The sequence below is a fragment of the Taeniopygia guttata genome, chromosome 1A (genome assembly GCF_048771995.1).
Source record: "Taeniopygia guttata chromosome 1A, bTaeGut7.mat, whole genome shotgun sequence".
In the NCBI taxonomy this organism is placed as follows: domain Eukaryota; kingdom Metazoa; phylum Chordata; class Aves; order Passeriformes; family Estrildidae; genus Taeniopygia; species Taeniopygia guttata.
The window spans coordinates 62,619,277-62,637,465 of record NC_133025.1 but is presented as its reverse complement, the minus strand read 5'-3'; the positions used below and the strand labels follow the sequence as shown (position 1 = coordinate 62,637,465).

At 41.6% G+C, this 18,189-nt stretch overlaps 1 protein-coding gene across 8 annotated transcripts in view; it reads left to right on the top strand.

The window, feature by feature from the left end:
• PARVG (parvin gamma) overlaps nucleotides 1-18,189 on the top strand; it is a 120,540-nt gene that overhangs the window by 2,506 nt on the left and 99,845 nt on the right. For 3 of the 8 annotated variants that reach the window (XR_012053650.1, XR_012053649.1, XM_012569265.5), the window contains exons 2-12: nucleotides 3,917-4,018; nucleotides 4,530-4,594; nucleotides 7,360-7,462; nucleotides 8,400-8,540; nucleotides 8,945-9,060; nucleotides 9,881-9,936; nucleotides 10,828-10,850; nucleotides 12,802-12,863; nucleotides 12,961-13,029; nucleotides 13,866-13,967; nucleotides 17,458-17,530. Coding sequence is in view for 3 of the 8 variants with exons in the window: in XM_012569265.5 (XP_012424719.5) it covers nucleotides 3,940-4,018; nucleotides 4,530-4,594; nucleotides 7,360-7,462; nucleotides 8,400-8,540; nucleotides 8,945-9,060; nucleotides 9,881-9,936; nucleotides 10,828-10,850; nucleotides 12,802-12,863; nucleotides 12,961-13,029; nucleotides 13,866-13,967; nucleotides 17,458-17,530 (889 nt within the window). In the remaining 5 variants the exon portion in view is untranslated. Of the gene's footprint in view, nucleotides 1-3,916; nucleotides 4,019-4,529; nucleotides 4,595-7,359; nucleotides 7,463-8,399; nucleotides 8,541-8,944; nucleotides 9,061-9,880; nucleotides 9,937-10,827; nucleotides 12,864-12,960; nucleotides 13,031-13,865; nucleotides 13,968-17,457; nucleotides 17,531-18,189 lie in introns of those variants that run through there. The other 5 variants (XR_012053652.1, XM_030263407.4, XM_041713647.2 and 2 more) reach the window with 4 other exon arrangements.

Genomic DNA, 18,189 nt, shown 5'->3' with positions numbered 1-18,189 from the left:
AGATAACAGAAACATATCAGAAAACAGCACTGAGGACGAGCAGCTGGTTTTCCAGGGCGGAGTAACTGCAGGCTGTCTTTTCTCAGTTTTGGAAAGAGATGGATATGGAGGCTTTGGGGCAGTAGGGCAGCATTGACACAGAGCATTAACACAGTGGTGTGAAAAATGTGGATCAGTTGGCCTTTGCCTGATGCCTTCAGGAGAAGCTGGTGGGTCAGAGCAAGAAACAGGAGATGGAGCTTCGGGTGATGTGAACTGCACCTCCTTGCTGCTGAGGGGTGAGAGACAGACACATGTTCAAGGGGTGAGAGGGGAGTAAATGTGTTGATAGCTCCTGGTGACCAGGCCCCCAGCTTTGCTTTAGGAAGGCTGAACTGCAGACTGTTCAAGTGTTTTGGGGAAGTGTCTCTATATCCTTGCACTGCTTATAGATTTTGGGGTTCTGTTTTGGTTTTTTTTTTCCCTAAGGTACTGAACGGAGGGGACTGGATACCAGGCAAGTTAATCTTACCCAATTAAAATTAGCAATTTTAACTGACTGACACACAGGACTGTGGCCCTAGAGGGTGTTATGCTACCTTATTGGAAATTCTGAAATTTAGGCTTTTCCTTACAGGTTTCCAAATTTGAGAATGGCTCCTGATGTTCAGGTTCCTTGACCAAAAAGAGCCTGGGGGTGTAGCAGGCAGCACACACCACTTTGATAGTTGAGGGAAGTAAGAGATAGACAGGTTGAATATTGCAAAGCTGAGTGAGAGTAAGCTGTGGTTTACACAGACTGTTTCTGTTATAAGCTGGACTTCCCCAAGGCATCACAGCTGTCAGAAACCTAATTTAAAAGTAAGTTGTCCTTGGGGTTGCTCTCTGTTAATTAACTTCTCTCAGTTAATTTCATCTGGGCAGTCTTATCTCACACAGTTCAGTTGTTCCTCAGGCACTACATCACTCAATTTCTCCTATCTTTTTTTTTATCAAGCACCTTTTTACAGATAGCATTCAGTTTTGCCACCAGCATACTGAAATGAATTCTCTTGTGACCCTTTCTCCTAGTGCCTTGCTGGCAATTTTGTACCAATTTGTTTTACCAGATTGATGTGCAAAAGCATCCAATTGCTATTTTCTACCGATATTCTCTCCGCTTTGGCAAAATCTGTGTTAAAATACATGTTCATAACTCACTGACTGGAGCCTGTAAGAAATTTGTGCAAGCCGTCAGAGCAGCACTGTGCTATTTGGTGTATAAAGCTATCAAGTAGAGGAATGTCACTTTGGAGATGCTCTGGGCCACAGTATTTTCAGCAGGTGCCTTTCTGGGTGGTGGGAGCATCTCACTTCAGGCACCTGCAGCACCAGCCAGGGCTGTCTCTGATATCAGAATTGGAGGGAATGCCATTCCTAAAACTAGGATTAGCCACTCATTTAAATGCTCTGGATGGTTTTTTAAAAGTGCCATTCCCACTCATTTCACAGGAAGCCTTAGGGCTCCCAATGTGGGCACCCTGGGTAGAGAGTAGGAGAACTCTCCTGAGGTAACCTCTAATATGGAGCATTTCATTTTCTGTTAAAAAAAAAAAAAAAGCACAAAACCAGTCAGCATCCTCTCTTCTACAGTGGGCCAGCAGTAAAAGTATTCCTGGTCATCACATCTTTTCTGCTCTGACTTCCAGAGACTGTTGGGAAGGATGAGTTCTCTTACTCATGCTAGAACCATAGTCTGCTCTAAATGTCTGGAGCCCTCAACCTCCTATAATTTCTTCCACCTCTGTAGGCCACAGCACAATTGCAGTTTGTAATCCTGATTTCTGGCACTTTAATCACTGTGCATTTAGTTTATGAAGAACCATTTTTCTTCTTGCATGTCTGGAAAGCTGGGCCCAGGGAGAGGTGGGGAACAGTCCCAAGGACTCAGGGCTCAGCACTGGGGCCAGCCCTGGTTCATGTTTTTATTGATGATCTGGGTGAGGGGATGGAGGCACAGCCGGTCAGTTCATGGGCAGCACCCAGCAGGGTGGTGTTGGAATCTGTGGTATTGATGATTCTGAGATTGTAAAAAGTCTCTGTCTGTCAGCTCTGCTGCCAAAGAAGAAGCCATAATTTGTCTGTGCTGTTTTCAAGGTTGTTTATTCTGTTTATCTCTAACATGTTCTGCTGCCCTGCCGCAGGTCTGTCCTGCAGGGCAGCGTGTGGGGCTCTGCCCTCAGTGGGATGTTACAAACATTAAATACCAGAAACTACGTGTACTATATTTACAATAATGTGCCAATATCTGTCACCGACGTTGGACAGTGTGTCCCCAGCCTAAACCAACAGAAAAATGCCAACACTACAGTGAAACATGGAGGGCATGAAGAAGGAGAAAAAAAAGCACAAGGCACACCCAATTTCCTCCATCTCGTCCCCTTTGGACTCCTAATCTAGAATCCTAAAATTTTACTTTTGCACCCATGCCACACTTAATTATTACTTATATCAAACACTCAGAGTTTGTAATTCATCCTGTGAGATTGAAAACTCTTTTTCATGGACAGAGATCAGAGACAGTGTCCCTGGGGGCTCTGTACAGGGGGGTTCCTGACCCCCTGCCAAGGTCCCAGGGCAGCCAGAGGGAAGCTCTGGATTCCCACAGGGTGGGAGTGTGGATGTGCTGGGGCAGGCGGGCTCTGCAGAGGGATCTGGCCAGGCCGGATCCATGGGCCCAGGCCCTGCTCTGAGGGCAGCACGGCCAAGGGCCCGGCCCTGCCTTGGCTCACCCCGAGCCCTGCAGCTCCAGGCTGGGCAGAGGGGCTGCAAAGCTGGGAAAGGCCCCGGGGGTGCTGGGCACAGCGGCCGGACAGGAGCCAGCTGTGCCCAGGGGGCAGGAGGCCGATGGCACCTGGGCTGTGCCAGCCATGGCGTGGCAGCAGGGCCAGGGCAGGGACTGTGCCCTGTGCTGGCACTGCTGGGCCACACCTCAGATCCTGGGGCACCTGGGGAGCCGCAGGACGAGAGAGACATGGAGGGGCTGGAGCGTGTCCAGAGAAGGGAACGGAGCTGGGGAAGGGGCTGAGGGAGCTGGGGGGGCTCAGCCTGGAGAAAAGGAGGCTCAGGGGGCCCTTCTGGCTCTGAACAGCTCCTGACAGGAGGGGACAGCCGGGGGGATCGGGCTCTGCTCCCAGGGAACAGGGACAGGACAAGAGGAAACAGCCTCAAGCTGGCCAGGTTGGACACCAGGAGGAATTCCTTCATGGAAAGGGTGCTCAGGCATTGGAAGGGGCTGCCCAGGGAAGTGTTGGAGTTACCAGCCCTGGAGAGATACAAAAACAATGCAGATGTGGCACTTGGGAACATTAGTGGTGGGTGAGCAGTTGGGACTCAATGTCTCAGAGTTTTTTTCCACTCTAACTGACTCTATGACTCCATACTAGAATTTGTTAAAGAGACTATTCAGATGCCAATAGCTGTCCTTGTCTCCCCACATCTGTACCAATAAAGGAATCTGCTTATGTTTAGTAACTTGTCTCAGTAATTTAACTACTGGTTCTTGATTTAATGCTCCTTAAGTATCGGTAATTTTTATATTTTCTAGCATGTACACATTAATATCTAGGGACTGAAACCTTTTTTCACTTCAGTTAAGATAGGGTTTTACTTATCTAATACAGGGAAAATAAAATTAAATGTAATTAAAGGAAGTTTTAGTTCAGGTCTTCAGGTTATTTTTTCCTACATTTTGATGCTTAACACAAAAAAAAATGAAAATGGTTTTAAACTTTTTTTTTCTTTGCACACATTTAAATATATTTTCAGATTTTTTTAAAAGCATATAGTGATGAAATAGTTGACAAACAAACCCCTTCAGTTTTTTATTTTCTTAGCACTAATTTTGATCTTTACATGCTTTTACTCATGTTCCCTTCCCCCCAATGTTTTTTACCAGTTTACCAGGAGTGATTAAAGACAATGAATCCAGACTTTTTAAATGCATTTACACAGCCTTCTACACTTGATCGATTCCTAACTGAGGATGTCCTCGCTAAAGGTATGTGCTTTATGAACCAGGACAGAAAAAAGGTCAAAGAACCACCTAAAGGGTCAAACAGAAAATGTGCTGTACAACTGAATTCTATATTTTTCAGCAGTGATCCCATGGCTGCATAAGAAATGACTAAGCTCTGTGTGTGCAATTTGGCTGCTGACTCTTTTGGGGCAGATCATGAAGAAGCAACTTAAAGTCCAGCTAGTTCTTTAATTGACATTTAAGTTTCACACATGTGGATCTGACAAAGTGTGTTTTCTTCTTTCTAAAATTGTCCATCTAGATTTTACTCATTTGAAGTACACTGAAGCATCATTTCCAACAGCAGACTTAGTAGTCTGCTACACCAGTTTCTTGCTCATAAGGAATGAGTTAAAATGAAAAATAAATGTTTCTGCATCGGGCTATTAGCTATATTGGGAATATCAAACTGATAGCAGATTTATTTGCACACTTGCTTTATACACAGTCATATCTGATAACTGTGATGGATCTTGTTTGCTTCCTACCACAGGCGAGAAGAGGAAACTCATAAAACCGACCTCAAGCAGCAACCCCAAACTGGAAGAATTGAAACTGGTACTACTTTTTATTGAATAGTTTAATCTTCACCTTGAGCTGTGCTAAAGGAAACAAGGAACCCGGTTCTTTAACTTCTTTCGGCCCTATAAATTGCCCAGCTCTCTGACCCCAGTCCCCCACTCTCTACAGATGGGAATGAGCTCTTCTTTTGGTGTTTGGGCACAAGACAAGTGAAGCCAAACAAGCTTTTGATCCAACACAGCATCAGGGAGGCTGGGGCCATACAGGACCAAGCTTCCAATGCAATGAGCACTGCTGGGTGTGGAGAGCAGATATAAACCTGACACCTCTCCTAACCTGGGCTGTGTGGGTGAGCCACATCAGAAGCACCCAGTTGCTCTTTCATTGTGATGGTAGCAAAACAGCCATGAGAATCCAGCCAAAACCCCAGGCTGGGACCAAAAGGAGACCCGTGTCAGCATTTGCTGTGACTAAGGAGAGATATGGTGCGGGTTTGCTGCACTTTTAGGATTGCTCTGCTGATTTGCAACAGCCTTCACCAGCAGCTGGCTCAGCTGACAAGGTCAGCAGAGGGGCATGGGATGAAGAGTGTGCAAGTCACCAGGAATTCGGGATGAAAGCTTTCAACTGTTGTATGGTACATTGCCTTCTTGAGGTAACTGTGAAGGATGAGTTCTGTTCCACAGGCAAGTACTTTATTTCCATCTAATTTTGAAAGTCTCCCCAGTGTGTTCGATTTCTCTAATGGCACAGTTCATGTAATGAAACCTCCTGGAAGAGAAGTTGCATGTGTCTTATGAGACCAGAACTCCTTGCATTATCGAGGTGCTGAAATTGTTAGAAATATTATGAAAAGCAGCTTAAGATGTGCTATTGTTCATATTTTGTAGCATTTATAAACATGTAGATAGGTGTGTTTCTATATTAGGTATTCATACACATTTGATCAAAAAGATTTGATTTTTCTATCAGGTTTTCATGATGTTATTATACAAAAGGGAAAGTCTGAAAAGTAGTGCTGCAAAATGCAATTATGTTGTATACAGAAAGACTAGATTTGTTATTTTGAGATTGCCAAAAATGAAGAGTTTTCCTCAGTTATGAAAATTTCTGTGATCTTCAGTGCTTAATCCATTTCCTGTCAGAGATTCCTGAAATGTTGTTCATCACTGTCTAATGTCTTTTCTTTGGGTGATGGAAATTGTGTCCTGAGAGAGACAAAGTCCTCTGGGTTCCCATCAGTGCACCTTGATTGCCTTCTTCATCTAAAGATTTGATGGCTTCTCTAGAGAAACATTTGGGATGGAGACAGGGACAGGGAGGAATCTTCAAGGGAAGAACAAGGAAAGCAAAGAAACTCACTGGGGAGAGAGACTTTCACTGCATTTTCATTTGGAGGTGGCTTTGGAGAAGTGAGAAATCCGAAATGGCTCCCTGTAGTTGCCATAAATATCCATCTGCATGTAAAATAGGAGATGGTTGCATTCGGAAGCCAGCAGCAAACTTCTCAAAGTATTCCTTTTCTACTTTCCCTGTTTGCTCATTTTTAGACATGAGGCTCTGCTCCGCAGCTGAGTGGGGCCCCCACAACTGGGCAGAAAGCAGAACTGTGTGAGATTCAGGCTGTGGATGTGGCTGTGTGAGCTGGGAGAGCACAGGAGGGATGCCATGGGTCTGTGCTCAGCAGTGCTTGCTGCTTTTCTGACTTCCCTCTGGCTGGACTCTTGTTTTTGGGGTTCTGCTCTGCCCCATGCACATCTAAAGTGTCACCAAGCATCAGCTGAAGAGCGCAGCTTTCTGCTCTTGTTACTTCTTAGCTGAGGATGCATTTTACAGTTTGACAGCTTCCCAGTTCAGGCTTTTTTATTTCTTTTGCAGTTTCAAGCTTCTCAGAGACTTTTCTTTTCAAATCCTTCTTACTTTTTTGTTAATGTTGGCAAGCTTACAGGAATCTGGTACGAATTTTCTCCTCTGTTTACAGCAAGTGAGAAGGATATAATCCACTCCAGACACTCACTCGTAACAATCACAGCAATAAAAGCAATACCCTTCCCTCTTACAAGAGGGATGTTCATGTTGGCAGCCAGCTAGGGCTACTGCTTTTCTGTTCTGCTTCACCAGGTCCCCTTCCCTTTCCCTCAACACATGTGGCTAAAACACATGCTTGGAGAAGCACTGAGGAACTGCTTTGTTCTCCCATCTAGGAGCACATGTGGTTACTCTCCTTTTGTAGCCAGACCTTGGCTTCCTGAGCAGCTTCCCCTTTGCAAAGGCAGGAAGGCTATTGGAAGGCCAATGCGAGGACTGCCACGTAAGAAAGTTCCAAGGAGGTATTTGAGGATTGAGTGGTACAATATTGCAGAAAGAAAAAGAAAACAAAACCAGGAGATGAGAAGGAGGAGTGCTAGTAGTGTGGATAAGTACAAGAAACTACCCACAGAATGAGCCAAGCCTCTTTTCTTACAAACTTCTGCCTGGCAGTTGAATTTGTGTGAATTCTGTGATGTGGGATGAAGGCAGGGGATGGGAAGTGTACTGTGCAGGCTTTTCCCTGGTGGAAGTGGGAAGAGGGTCTCTTTTCTCAGCTGTATAACATAATTCCTTGGAATATAAGTAGCAAGATGTCTGTCTCACTTGAAAATTAGAGAAAACCAACCTTTTAAAAAACAACCAAAAAAACACAAAGGAAGTGGAGATTGAAAGCAAACCAAGATCTGAAATAAGGGGCTGAAGAGAGAGGTGAAACAGAATATAGTGCTGTGTGAACAACAGGATTATAATTGCTTTGTTTTCCCCTGCAGTTCTTGACTGATTGGATCAACAGAACTCTGAAACAGGAGCACATCGTAGTTAAAAGTCTGGAGGAAGATCTGTATGATGGGCTGGTACTTCATCATCTCCTGGGTGAGCTGCTCCTTTGAGTTTAGTTATTGCAGGCATCTCATGGAGGAACTTTCCAATCAGAGAATAAACCTCAGAAATCATGGTAGCAGGGACCTGTCATCACTTCTCACTGCACTGGGGGCCAGCTGTGATAGTCAAAATTCTGAACAAGTTCCCACTATTGTTTCATGTGGTTATTGTACTTCTAAGAAATTCTTAATACCTGCAATTGACATAATGAAAATGTTAACTATGAAGTGTGAAATTCAGTGCTTCTGAAATGAAAGAGAGTTTCATAAACCAGGAACACAAAGGTGGCTTGTGCTACCAGAAACATTGGATGGAATCAGCACTGTCTGTGCTGAATATTGCATGTTTTCCTGCCTTAAAAAAAAAAAAAAAAAAAAAAGAAAAACTTAAAAGCCCTAGGTCCAAAGAACTGTTCTGGTTTGGAACTGGTAAAAATCTAAGAGGCTTTTGGCACTATGTGGTGCTTGTATAAAGATGTGACCTCCTGGAGCAGCCTATTATCTATTTCTCTATCTCTCCTGTCCCTACTACATTTTTCTTTCTCTTTTCACTCTGGGGACATCTTTTAAATCTCCTTTCCACGTAGGCTGAGAGCAGCAGCATGAGCAGGTCTGGCTGATTTTCATAGTTTAGTTGCCTGAGCAATGACCTCAGATTTCTTCTATATATGAGTTGATATCAACTTTGCACTTTATCTACAAGGAAAGATTCACTCTGGGTTTCTGTAGAAGAAATAGAAAGAGCTAGGGCTGCAGGATGATGCTACAAGGAGTGACTTGAGTCCTCTCCCTTTTGCAGAGCTCTTAGATGGTATTGAACATTTAAAACAAGACTTTGTGTGCTTTGCTGTCATTTTATGTTTCTAATTGGTTGTTTTCCCTACATGATGCTAAAATGCATTCTTCCTTCTGTGAACCCTCTGTAAAAGAAAACTTAGGCTCTCTCAAGCTGGATGTTGAGAAGATTGCATTGACAGAAAAAAAACAGCGACAGAAACTCTCTGTGATTCTGGAAGTTGTGGCCAAGTGTTTGCAACTGGAAGAAAGTCAGCTGAAATGGAGTGTGGAATGTAGGTGCAGAAGTGAAATTGAAGAAAATTTTCCATCACAGGCTTCCTGTGCTATAAGGCTGCTGTGAGGCAGTGTGCTGCCAGAACAGTAATTAAATAAAAACCTGTTTTCAACTACTAGTTGAATCAAAAGGGAGACAGAAATATCCGACCCCGCCTGGATCTGCCTCCTCTAAGAGTGTGGCTTGTAGATCACTTAAAAGCCTTCAGCATCCCTCTATGTCTCACTTTTAAACTATGCTATTGCTAAATTTTGATATTATATAAACCCCAATCTGGTGTCCTGCCTGTGTTATGGCCCTCCATGACTTTGGGGTTCTCTGCACAGGGAGGATTCATGATGTTGGAGGGAAGTTCACATGTTTTGCACGCTGAGCATGGTTTTCTTCCTTCACACTCAACAGCTATCTTGGCAAAGGACTTACTGAGCACACTGCATCTTCTGGTTGCAATAGCAAAGCACTTTGAGCCCACCCTGGCTCTGCCTCCAAATGTTCAAGTGGAGACAATCACCATCGAGGTATTTGTAATTTCAGTATTTGTTACAGTAGATCCTAGAGTCCTTTCACAAGGCTAACCTGCTTAGAATTAGGAGCAGCTGTGTGTGCAGCTGTGAAACAGATACTAGTATTTCCTGTGAACCACACCTTTCAGTTTCTGAGTTTTTTGGGTTGGATTGAGTGTTCAGTTTGGATACTCTATCTTTAAAAGGGGAAAAGCACTATGCTGTTTTTCTTCCTCAGCCAAACAAGGGAATGGTCCAAACTGAAAGCAGATGTTGATCTCTGTAAAGAAGAAAATGAAGAAATTCTGCTGTTACTGTCTCTAAATATTTTTAAATAGAAGATTGTATTCATACATCATGAAGGTTTTTAATGCTGAATTTAGGTGACAGGAGTTTTTACTCCCCTTCCATTGGGGTCACATTTTGGTATTTTTCTCTACAAGCAGATATCTACATGGTTTCTTCCTCTATTTTGTTCCTTCAAGTCAATTCTGAGATTGTAGGAGAATATTAAATATCCTACAATTTGGGATATAATTGCAAAAATTAGCACCATCAGTGTATGTAAACACAGAATGTTTTTCACTGCCTGAAAGGGAAGAGCAGCAAACACCAAGGACTTGCTCTCATGGGGAAGTAAGAGATTTCCTGTTGGAGACTGAAGAGAGCAGAAGGAAGCAGAAATCTCTCAAAATACCTGTGCTAACTGTACTGGAGTTATTGAATAAATGCCCTGTTATAATTATTTAAGGCAGCAAACAGGTAATGAAAACTTGTTTATGGAATTTTTTTGTGTGTGTGACAAACCCAACATTGTTTATTGTCCTTTCAACAGACCACCTCCAGAGGATTAAAGACATCAAATGCGGTGGAATATATCACAGAAAACAAGTAAGAGGGGATATATGTGGTTTTTACACTGTCAATCAGAAAAGAAACGTTGTGGGTGTGTTCCCCCTTACAAAAAGTAGCTGGGATCATGATGATGAAAAAGGTGTAAGCCCAGACATGCATATGCATGTGAGTTGTTTCTCTGATTTCTTCCCCCCCCCCCCCCTTTTTTTTTTATTCCCCTCTTCCTCTTTGGCATTGTGGTGCAATACCTTTATTTATTCTATATATAAAAGAATATGCATGATTATTCCTTAAGCTTAGCATTTGTTATTGCCATGGAATTTCATAGCAAATATAGTAACAAAATTCCAGTACTGTAAATTTACCTGTGCCAGACTAAACTAGAAATTTTCTAAAGCCACAAAGGTTTAAATCTACTTTAAATTTGCTGCTATCTTGTTTTTAAATAAAGAGAAAGGAGGCAATTCTTTTCTTATTTTACTGTGAAAGAAATGTTTTTAGCTTGCTTAGTGTGTGAGGTACTGCCATTATTAAAGGAGTTTAGTTGGATACAATTTATATACCAAAAAAATATGCATATCATTCTAAGAAGTAGAAACAGATTTTCCTACTATCATTTTTTATATGCCCAAACATCTTCAAGCTCTAATATCATGAGCGGCTTATTGCAAGAGGATATTGAGGATTGTGCTTTTAAAATAAATGTTCATTGGTGTGTGAGCCAGTTAAAATCTCATATACTTCCAAGACCCTACACAGATATACAATCTACTTTAAAATGTCTGTTGGAAAGTCACTCTGGCATAAAGATAATGCCACTTTGAACTCTATCTCCTGCTTTACACGATAGCAGATAAGCAATGCTTATGAATAAGATCAGCTCTGCTGAATCATTTTTCTAATTCTTGCTTCTTATTGCACTTCCAGAGAGAATATAGGAGCACAGTCAAGTAAGTGCTGGTATTGCCAAGTTCAGTGTTTCATTATGTGCTTTTATACACCATGTCCTGATCCATTTTTACCCCATGATAAAATCAGCATGCTTCCACTAAAGTTAATGGAGATTCATGGATATTTTTTCCTGGTGTTTTCCTCCAAAAGTCTTCTGTTAATGCCTGATCATACCAACAGAATACAGCTTGGAAAATGGGTGGTCACTTTGCCTGTGGGCTACAGGCAATTGATGGGAGGGAGGACAGGGCACGAAGGTGGGTTGATGACCCAAAAAAGAAACCTGGCAGGGGGCAAAATCCCAGATTGGATTTGTGCATGGACCATGCTCACTGTTGGAACTATTTATAAAGGCTTCAGAGCTGTGTTTCTTGTTGCTACCCACAGTTTGCAAATGAGATTTTGAAATCCACTGGTACTGGGTCGTGGATGGCACCTCGGTCAAACAAAATTCCCAGAGCTTTTACCCTTAGGGTTTTTGAGGGCTGGGAAACACTTGAGGTGAAAAATGTCCCTGTGTGCAAAGCCTGCAGAAGGTCTGGGTTCAGTGTGAGCTGCTCTTCCCTGCTGCAAAGGAGCACACAGAGAACCAAGGCAACCATTTCAATTCTCTGCTTTTTGTGTCCTTTATTTTGGCATTTTCATCCTTTGCAGAGGTGCAAACTATATAATTTAATATCTATTTATCACTGATTTCACTGAGTGATCTATAGTGTGGGTTGAAATTTTGAAAAACACTCCAACTCTCACCCTCTGCCCTAAACAAAAAAAAGAAAAAAAAAAGAAAAAAAAAATAACATTAGGGAAAAAAAAGGAAGAAAAAAATCCCAACCCATAATTAGGTGTTTCTTCTAGTGGGCTGATTCTGCTGGGAGGAGAAATCTGCAATTCACTCTTCAAGATGCTCTCTCTCTATTTTTGACACAGCCTTAGCAAAGAGAGAAATCCCAAAGCATGGCTCCAGAAGAGGGCTCTCTCTGATTTCCTTGATGGATTTACCTATTCCCTGACACTGCTTCCACAGCAACCCTCAAACAGGCAGAACAGAGAAACCCCAGGAATCCCTTTCACAAAGGAGCCTTCTCTGTCACTGTCTTTGGGGAGGAATTTCACTTAAGCAAAGCTGCCTTTGCTTTCCTGTGCTGTAGAAGCTGCTTCTCCATTTAATTGAGCTGCCAGATTGCCTTTTGTTGCTTGGGGTGTTTCAAATATTTTGCTCATGCTTGAACCAGAGCTGGGTTGTGGCTGGGTGAGGAGATGGATCCTGCCTTTGCTGCACCTGGGCAGAAAAGGGAAGTGAGGGTGGGACTCATTTCTTTTCTCTTTATTGCTAGAATCGATTTAATTTCCTTGGAAGTTTTAGACTCCTGCTAGTTCTTGGGCACAGCTCTGCTGGCATCAGCTCCTTGCCCATTTTAAACTGGGTGGCAGGACTGGCTGGTTTTGAGGTCTCTGAGTTTTCAGAGGAAGGGCAATTTCTCCATATCTTGCTTGTGGGTTTTTGAAGGAAGGAGGCTGGGTTTTTTTTCTCCAAGTTTGGTCTAACTGACATTTCTGTTTGAGGAGAGCAGTAAAACATACAGCTCTTCTGCTCCCTGCATTTTATCCCAGAGGTTCAGGGTTAAAAAAACCAAAGTGAAAAGTTATAAACTGTGGTGATGTGAAACTTAGCCAGTGTTCAGACTGGTGGCAGTACAAACTGAGAACCTCTGCAGGTGAAAATTACAGAGCTGAATGAAGTAAATAGTTTTCTTTAATGTGGTCAGGTTGAAGGAAGCCTGTCATCCTGTCTGCTGATAAATACAAAAGAAGCATTTTTCTCTGCCTCCCTGCTACTCTTTTCCTCCTTGGATTTTCTAAGTTGCAAATACCTTTCTCCTTCTGTAGCCACATTAAAACTCTGATCTCTCAGTTATTAAAATGAAACCAATTAATGTTGTTTTGATACAGAAGATGATGCCTTTGATGAATTATTTAACTGTGCTCCAGATAAACTGGATGCTGTAAAAAAGGTAATTTATTTTTTTAGTAGACATCAAAATCTGTTAGGCTGAGCTTAAATACTGAAAAAGTTATTTTTTCCTTTCCGCCTTTCTTTTTTTTTTTTAGGCACTTTTGCAATTTGTTGACCAGCATGTTGGAAAATTAGGATTAAATGTGAAAGACATTGAAACTCAGGTAGTGTACTCCAAGCTGCATGTTACCCATGTTTTGTCAGCCATTGGGGTGTTTCCTCTCACCATTAGGAATTCTCCTTTTTATTGCAGTAATTTGAAATTTGGCAACATAATGATTTCCAGGTTTAAGTTAAGATATCAAGCTTTGGTCTCTGAGGTTCTGAAGCTAATAATTAATGCAAAAATACAGCCTTTGTATTGAATGCTGCCCTTGTAATGCTACAATGAGTAATTTTCAGAGTCAGCCCAACTCCTAAGGGTGCTTTCTTTGTCAGGATGGAAATAAAGGTGTCCTGAGCATTAAAATGAAAGCTAAGTTGATTGCTGTTTTTAGTGATTGTTGATGCTGCATTTGCTTCATGGTATGAAGGCCTTATTTTCATCACATTTCAAAATCTTGTCCTCTGAATGTAGAGTTTCTTTAGAGTATGAAATTGCAAGAGAATTCGGGCTAAGCACCCTGGCTTTGTTGAACAGGGTGCTCTTCTGGATTTTTCCACTGGGCAACTGTGAGAAAAGAAAGTTTTCAAGTGTTTTGTCATGCATAATGAGGCACAATTTTCTTTTGTTTATAGTTATGTATTTATGCTCATCTGAAGTGTTTTTCTATTTGGAACAGTTTGCTTTAATAACTGTCCTTTTACAAGGTTGTATTTTCACAAATATGAATTTCAGAGCCTTATCTAACTAAATAAGAAGTTCAGTGTGGAAGAGGTTGAGGGAGCTGAATCAGGCTGTCTGCTTACCTGAGTAACATTTTAATTCCTTTATTGCTAGAATGGCATTTACTGGAATGGTTTACTAAAGCCAAATAATTTTCAGGTAATTCATATCTAGTTTTCAGATGGGGTTATCTTACTTCTCCTGACTGGACAACTAGAGGGTTACTTTCTGAATTTAAGGAATTTCTTCCTGACTCCAGCCAGCACCATGGAGATGGTAGGTTGTTGTGTAATTATTTAGAGCTTGAGCCATCAAACTGTGTGTTCTGCCTCTTGCTTCCACTGCTGCTGCTGTGTGTGTGAAGTCCCATGCCCATGGTGTTTGCAGGAGGGGGGTTTGGGGCAGTGCCAACACAGGCTGTCAAAATATCTCAGAACAGGTCGGTGTCCTCTTCAAAATTAGCATCTCATGGGAGGCAAACACCTGTTACTTACACTTGTTTGGCATGGCCATGCTTCTGCAGCCTTCTGATGAAATTCAGGGCTCTGTGTGCTGGGGAATGGGTGTGTTCTCTTCTACCAGTCTGTCCTGCAAACAGGATTTCAAGATGACACGTCTTCCATAGCAGAACTGAATCTTTGTGAGTTTCTTTATGCTGCCCTAAAAACATAGCTTAATCAAGAACATGGCCAGAACATTTTGAGGGCCCTTTCTGTGTTTGGGTAGCTCTTGAGAGTTTACATCCTTTCCTCCCCCGAGGTTGGGGGCTGTAAATACTCAGCCAGACCTGCTTGGCACCTTTTTCCACCTATACCAGGCAGATTTCATCTGTGCTTTAAAAGTAAAAGCTGTCACCAGCCAGAAGGAAGTGTGTGCCTGGGCTGCCTCCTCCACAGGTCTGCAATGTTGATATATTTTGAGATATTTGCGGTATTTTCAGATTGTCTCTAGTGTGGGTAGGCTTTTATTCATTTGAGTCTCTGAGTAGCTCTGAAACTCTTGAAACTGTAGCTATTTTTCCTGGTTTGCGCTCAAATCTCTGGAAGTGAAATGTGTCAGATCTTTTTTGCTTGAGAGCTGCCAGAGAAGAAAATCTCTCCTCTGGCATGGTTTGCATTACGGCTTCCCCGTGCAGATGAAGCTTTCATCTTTTTCCCAACCTTGGCAGAGTTTAATGCCCCTGGGCAATATTTATTTGTAACAAAAATTCTCAGAGGTCCTATATTAACAAATAAACATTCCCATGGAGCTTTTCATCAGAAAGTTTAAAAGAACAATTGTTTGACACCTAGGTTCAAATGTCATCAAAATTTCATTGCAGTCAGTTGGTAACTGTTTCAAGTATTAGGAAAAAAAAATGTTGTGTTTTCTTTTTTTTTAATCTAAGAACAAGGAAAATATATTTTGAAGGGTCTAATCAGACATAATCAAAGCATTTCGTAAGAGTTGTTTTTCTTCCCTTTCTCTTCCACTCAGTTTTCAAAATTGTTTGGTCTGTTCCCATGAGTTGGACAGAAATTTTTAACTTTTCTGTTAGCTTTATTCAGAGGAATAAATGGAGTAGTTTCTTATTTAAAATTTCATAAACAACCATATACTTTTTGGTTCAGCCCTATTCTAGCCTCACAGATATCTTTCTGGAAATGAGCTAGCCCTAAAATTCTGGTGTAAATCAAAGCTCAGACTTCCTAGTTCTTACCCTGCCCATCACTGGCATCAGAGAAGAACAGAATGGGGTTGGGTACTGCTTCAGTAGAATTCTTTACATGAAATGTACTACATTTACAAAATGTAGTAATTTCATTTTAGCAAAGTTACTCCCAAGGACTGGACTTGCTGTTGAACACTTTGCTAGAATGGTATTTCCCAGTTGTTTCTCCTCTGATGCTTATTACAAAATGAAAAGCGGGATGACAACTAAAAATATCGATTGGCCATAGTTCAGCTGTCATTTGTACACAAAGCGCGTCTTTCAATTCCCCTGTGCTTTCTAACTCCCTGTCATTTTAGACATTAATTGCTGCAGTAAAGTATAAAGATATAGCCTCTGCTGGGATTTAAAAGATCTCATTTGTTGTTGGAATGGTGACAACCACATGCGCTGTTGGGATCAGTGTGGTGCATCCACCTTATAGTTCCTTCTAACCAACGCCATTTCATGACAGAAATTTAGGAGGTGATCAATTTTGAGGTGCAAAAAGATAACACTGCACGTGGGCAGGTTTGCTGCAGGGTTTTTTGGGGTGTTTATTGCCAAAAAAAGGCACTTACAAGTAACTGTAAAGAAGTGCAGCCCTGGGTGCTTATGAATGTAGAAAGGTGTATGTTTTCTGAGACAAAGAATATGATCACAAAATAGTTCAGGCTGAAACTAGGGGTGATATCTGTGCAGTCAGGAGATGAAGATGATGATGATGAAGGGCTTGTGTGCTTGTCAGAATTGGTTCTTTTGCCAAAACAGGCCCAGAGCTGAAACACCCCAGATGTCCTGGCTGCTGCCCAGTTGTAAGTTCTAGAAAACTGTCCAGCTCTTTGGAGTCGGGAAGCACAGCTGGACAAAGCATCTTACTTTCAAGGCTTCCCTTTCTTGGATAATTATTGGTATTTCTGTCTGAAGGTGGGTTTTGAAGTGTGCATGTTGCCATTCCTTGAAAATCCCCAGTGCATTTCAGAGAGGGAAATATACCCTTTTACCTGTGCTGGTTCACTAAGGAAACATTTGATTTATTCATTCCAATCAGCAAATTGTGTAGAACTGCATGCCCTTAAGCTCTCCTGTCTGCTGACCATCAGAGGAAGGAAACAAACCTGAATCCCAACAGGCAGGCTCAGTTACTTGTAAATCAGAGAACCAGGTGAAATATAAATCTGTTGCTTCACTTCATAGCACAGGGGTTTTGCTTGGCTTATGGAGGGGGGAATCCTGTGCTTATTGTCACAACATAACAGGGAACAGCAACCTCCAAAAGGATAAATTGCCCAGTAGCTCAGGGAAGGCAGGAAAAGACAATCTGAAGTTCATTCAGGTCTTGTTACTCCTTTAGAGGAAGGGAATTTGCTAATTACCAACCAAGTAAACAACTACCTTTAAGCTGTTAGAAGGGGATATTACTTTTAAAAAATTGATTACAACTATTGCTTATGTGTGTGATGCTGCTTTTATGTGGGGAAGGGAGATAAAAAACAATGAGGAAAAATGAGGAAACAACCCTCAGTTTTCATTCATAGATGTGGGATTAATTTCTGATGAGTGTTATTAAGTATATAATCACTACTATTAATGTGAATAGACATTTTAGAAGTACAGCAGAACCTTCTAGCTAACAAGCATACCTGATACTTGCAATTCTGAAGGAAATAAAGAGAACTTTCCCCTTTTCATTTGTTCCAAGTGTGGTAAGCATATGGACATTGTTTTAAAAATACCCAGAAATAGCTCCATGCATCCATTAGAACCAGTTAGGAATCTAGCCTGTTTTCCTCATTAACACAAGTCTTTCGCATGCAAGGTCTATTTTTAAATAAATGGATTCTTCTGCCCACCTCATGGGATATGTTTTGCTGGAGATGGATTTTACATCTAATTTTATATGATAATTGGTAAAAATTCTGAAGAGCACTTCATCAAAACTGAGGAGAGGAATATGGGTACATATTTATGAATATTCCTTTGAATGATCTTCGGCTACTAGAGAAATACTTTTTAAAACCTTCTGTTGGTTAGAAAATATTGTCAGCAATATTAATATTTCTCTCTCTCCAACAGCTCCACAATGTTAACCTGGCACTGGAGTTGCTAGCAGAGGGAGGCCTTCTGAATTTTCCTGTGAACTCTGAAGGTGAGTCATGACATGCAAACTTACCTGGAATAGAATTGCTAACGCCCCAGCTTAGCAATAGTTTGGGTAATTGCAGGAAGCAGGTTCTGGAAATGACTCTGGCACATTTCATTATGTGGCTGCCCTACAGCTCCTCATGCAGAATGAACTGTAGAGGTATCAGACCTTCTTTTTGAAAAAATCATTATTTCAATACTAAAAAAGTTGGATTGTTATAAGTTTAATAACTTTACACTAAACTTAAACTGTTTAGTAATTCAGTGTTTGTTAAAATTTAAACCAGTGACAGCTCCTAGGGAAATTACAGCAGCTGAGCTGGAGGCAAAGCTATTTTCCTGTCTCATAAAAACTTTCAGTGCATTAAAAGCAAGCTTGTTTCTGTTGGAAGATACCTTGAAGAATTTCTGTGGAAAATCAGAAACACTAATCACTCTATTCAAACTCTGAAGAGTGGTGGGTCAGCCTGCTGAATATGGAAGTCACAGGTTTTTAGTTGCTATTATGCTTGGTTCAGACTTGGGAGCTAATTTTGATCTCCTTCATGCAAGTGAATGCTTCCATCACTGAATCAATGTACATGCATGCCCCTCTTTCTTTCTCCACCACAAAAACAAACAAACAAGCTCCATTTGGATGAGTCCAGTTTTCCAAGTAAAATT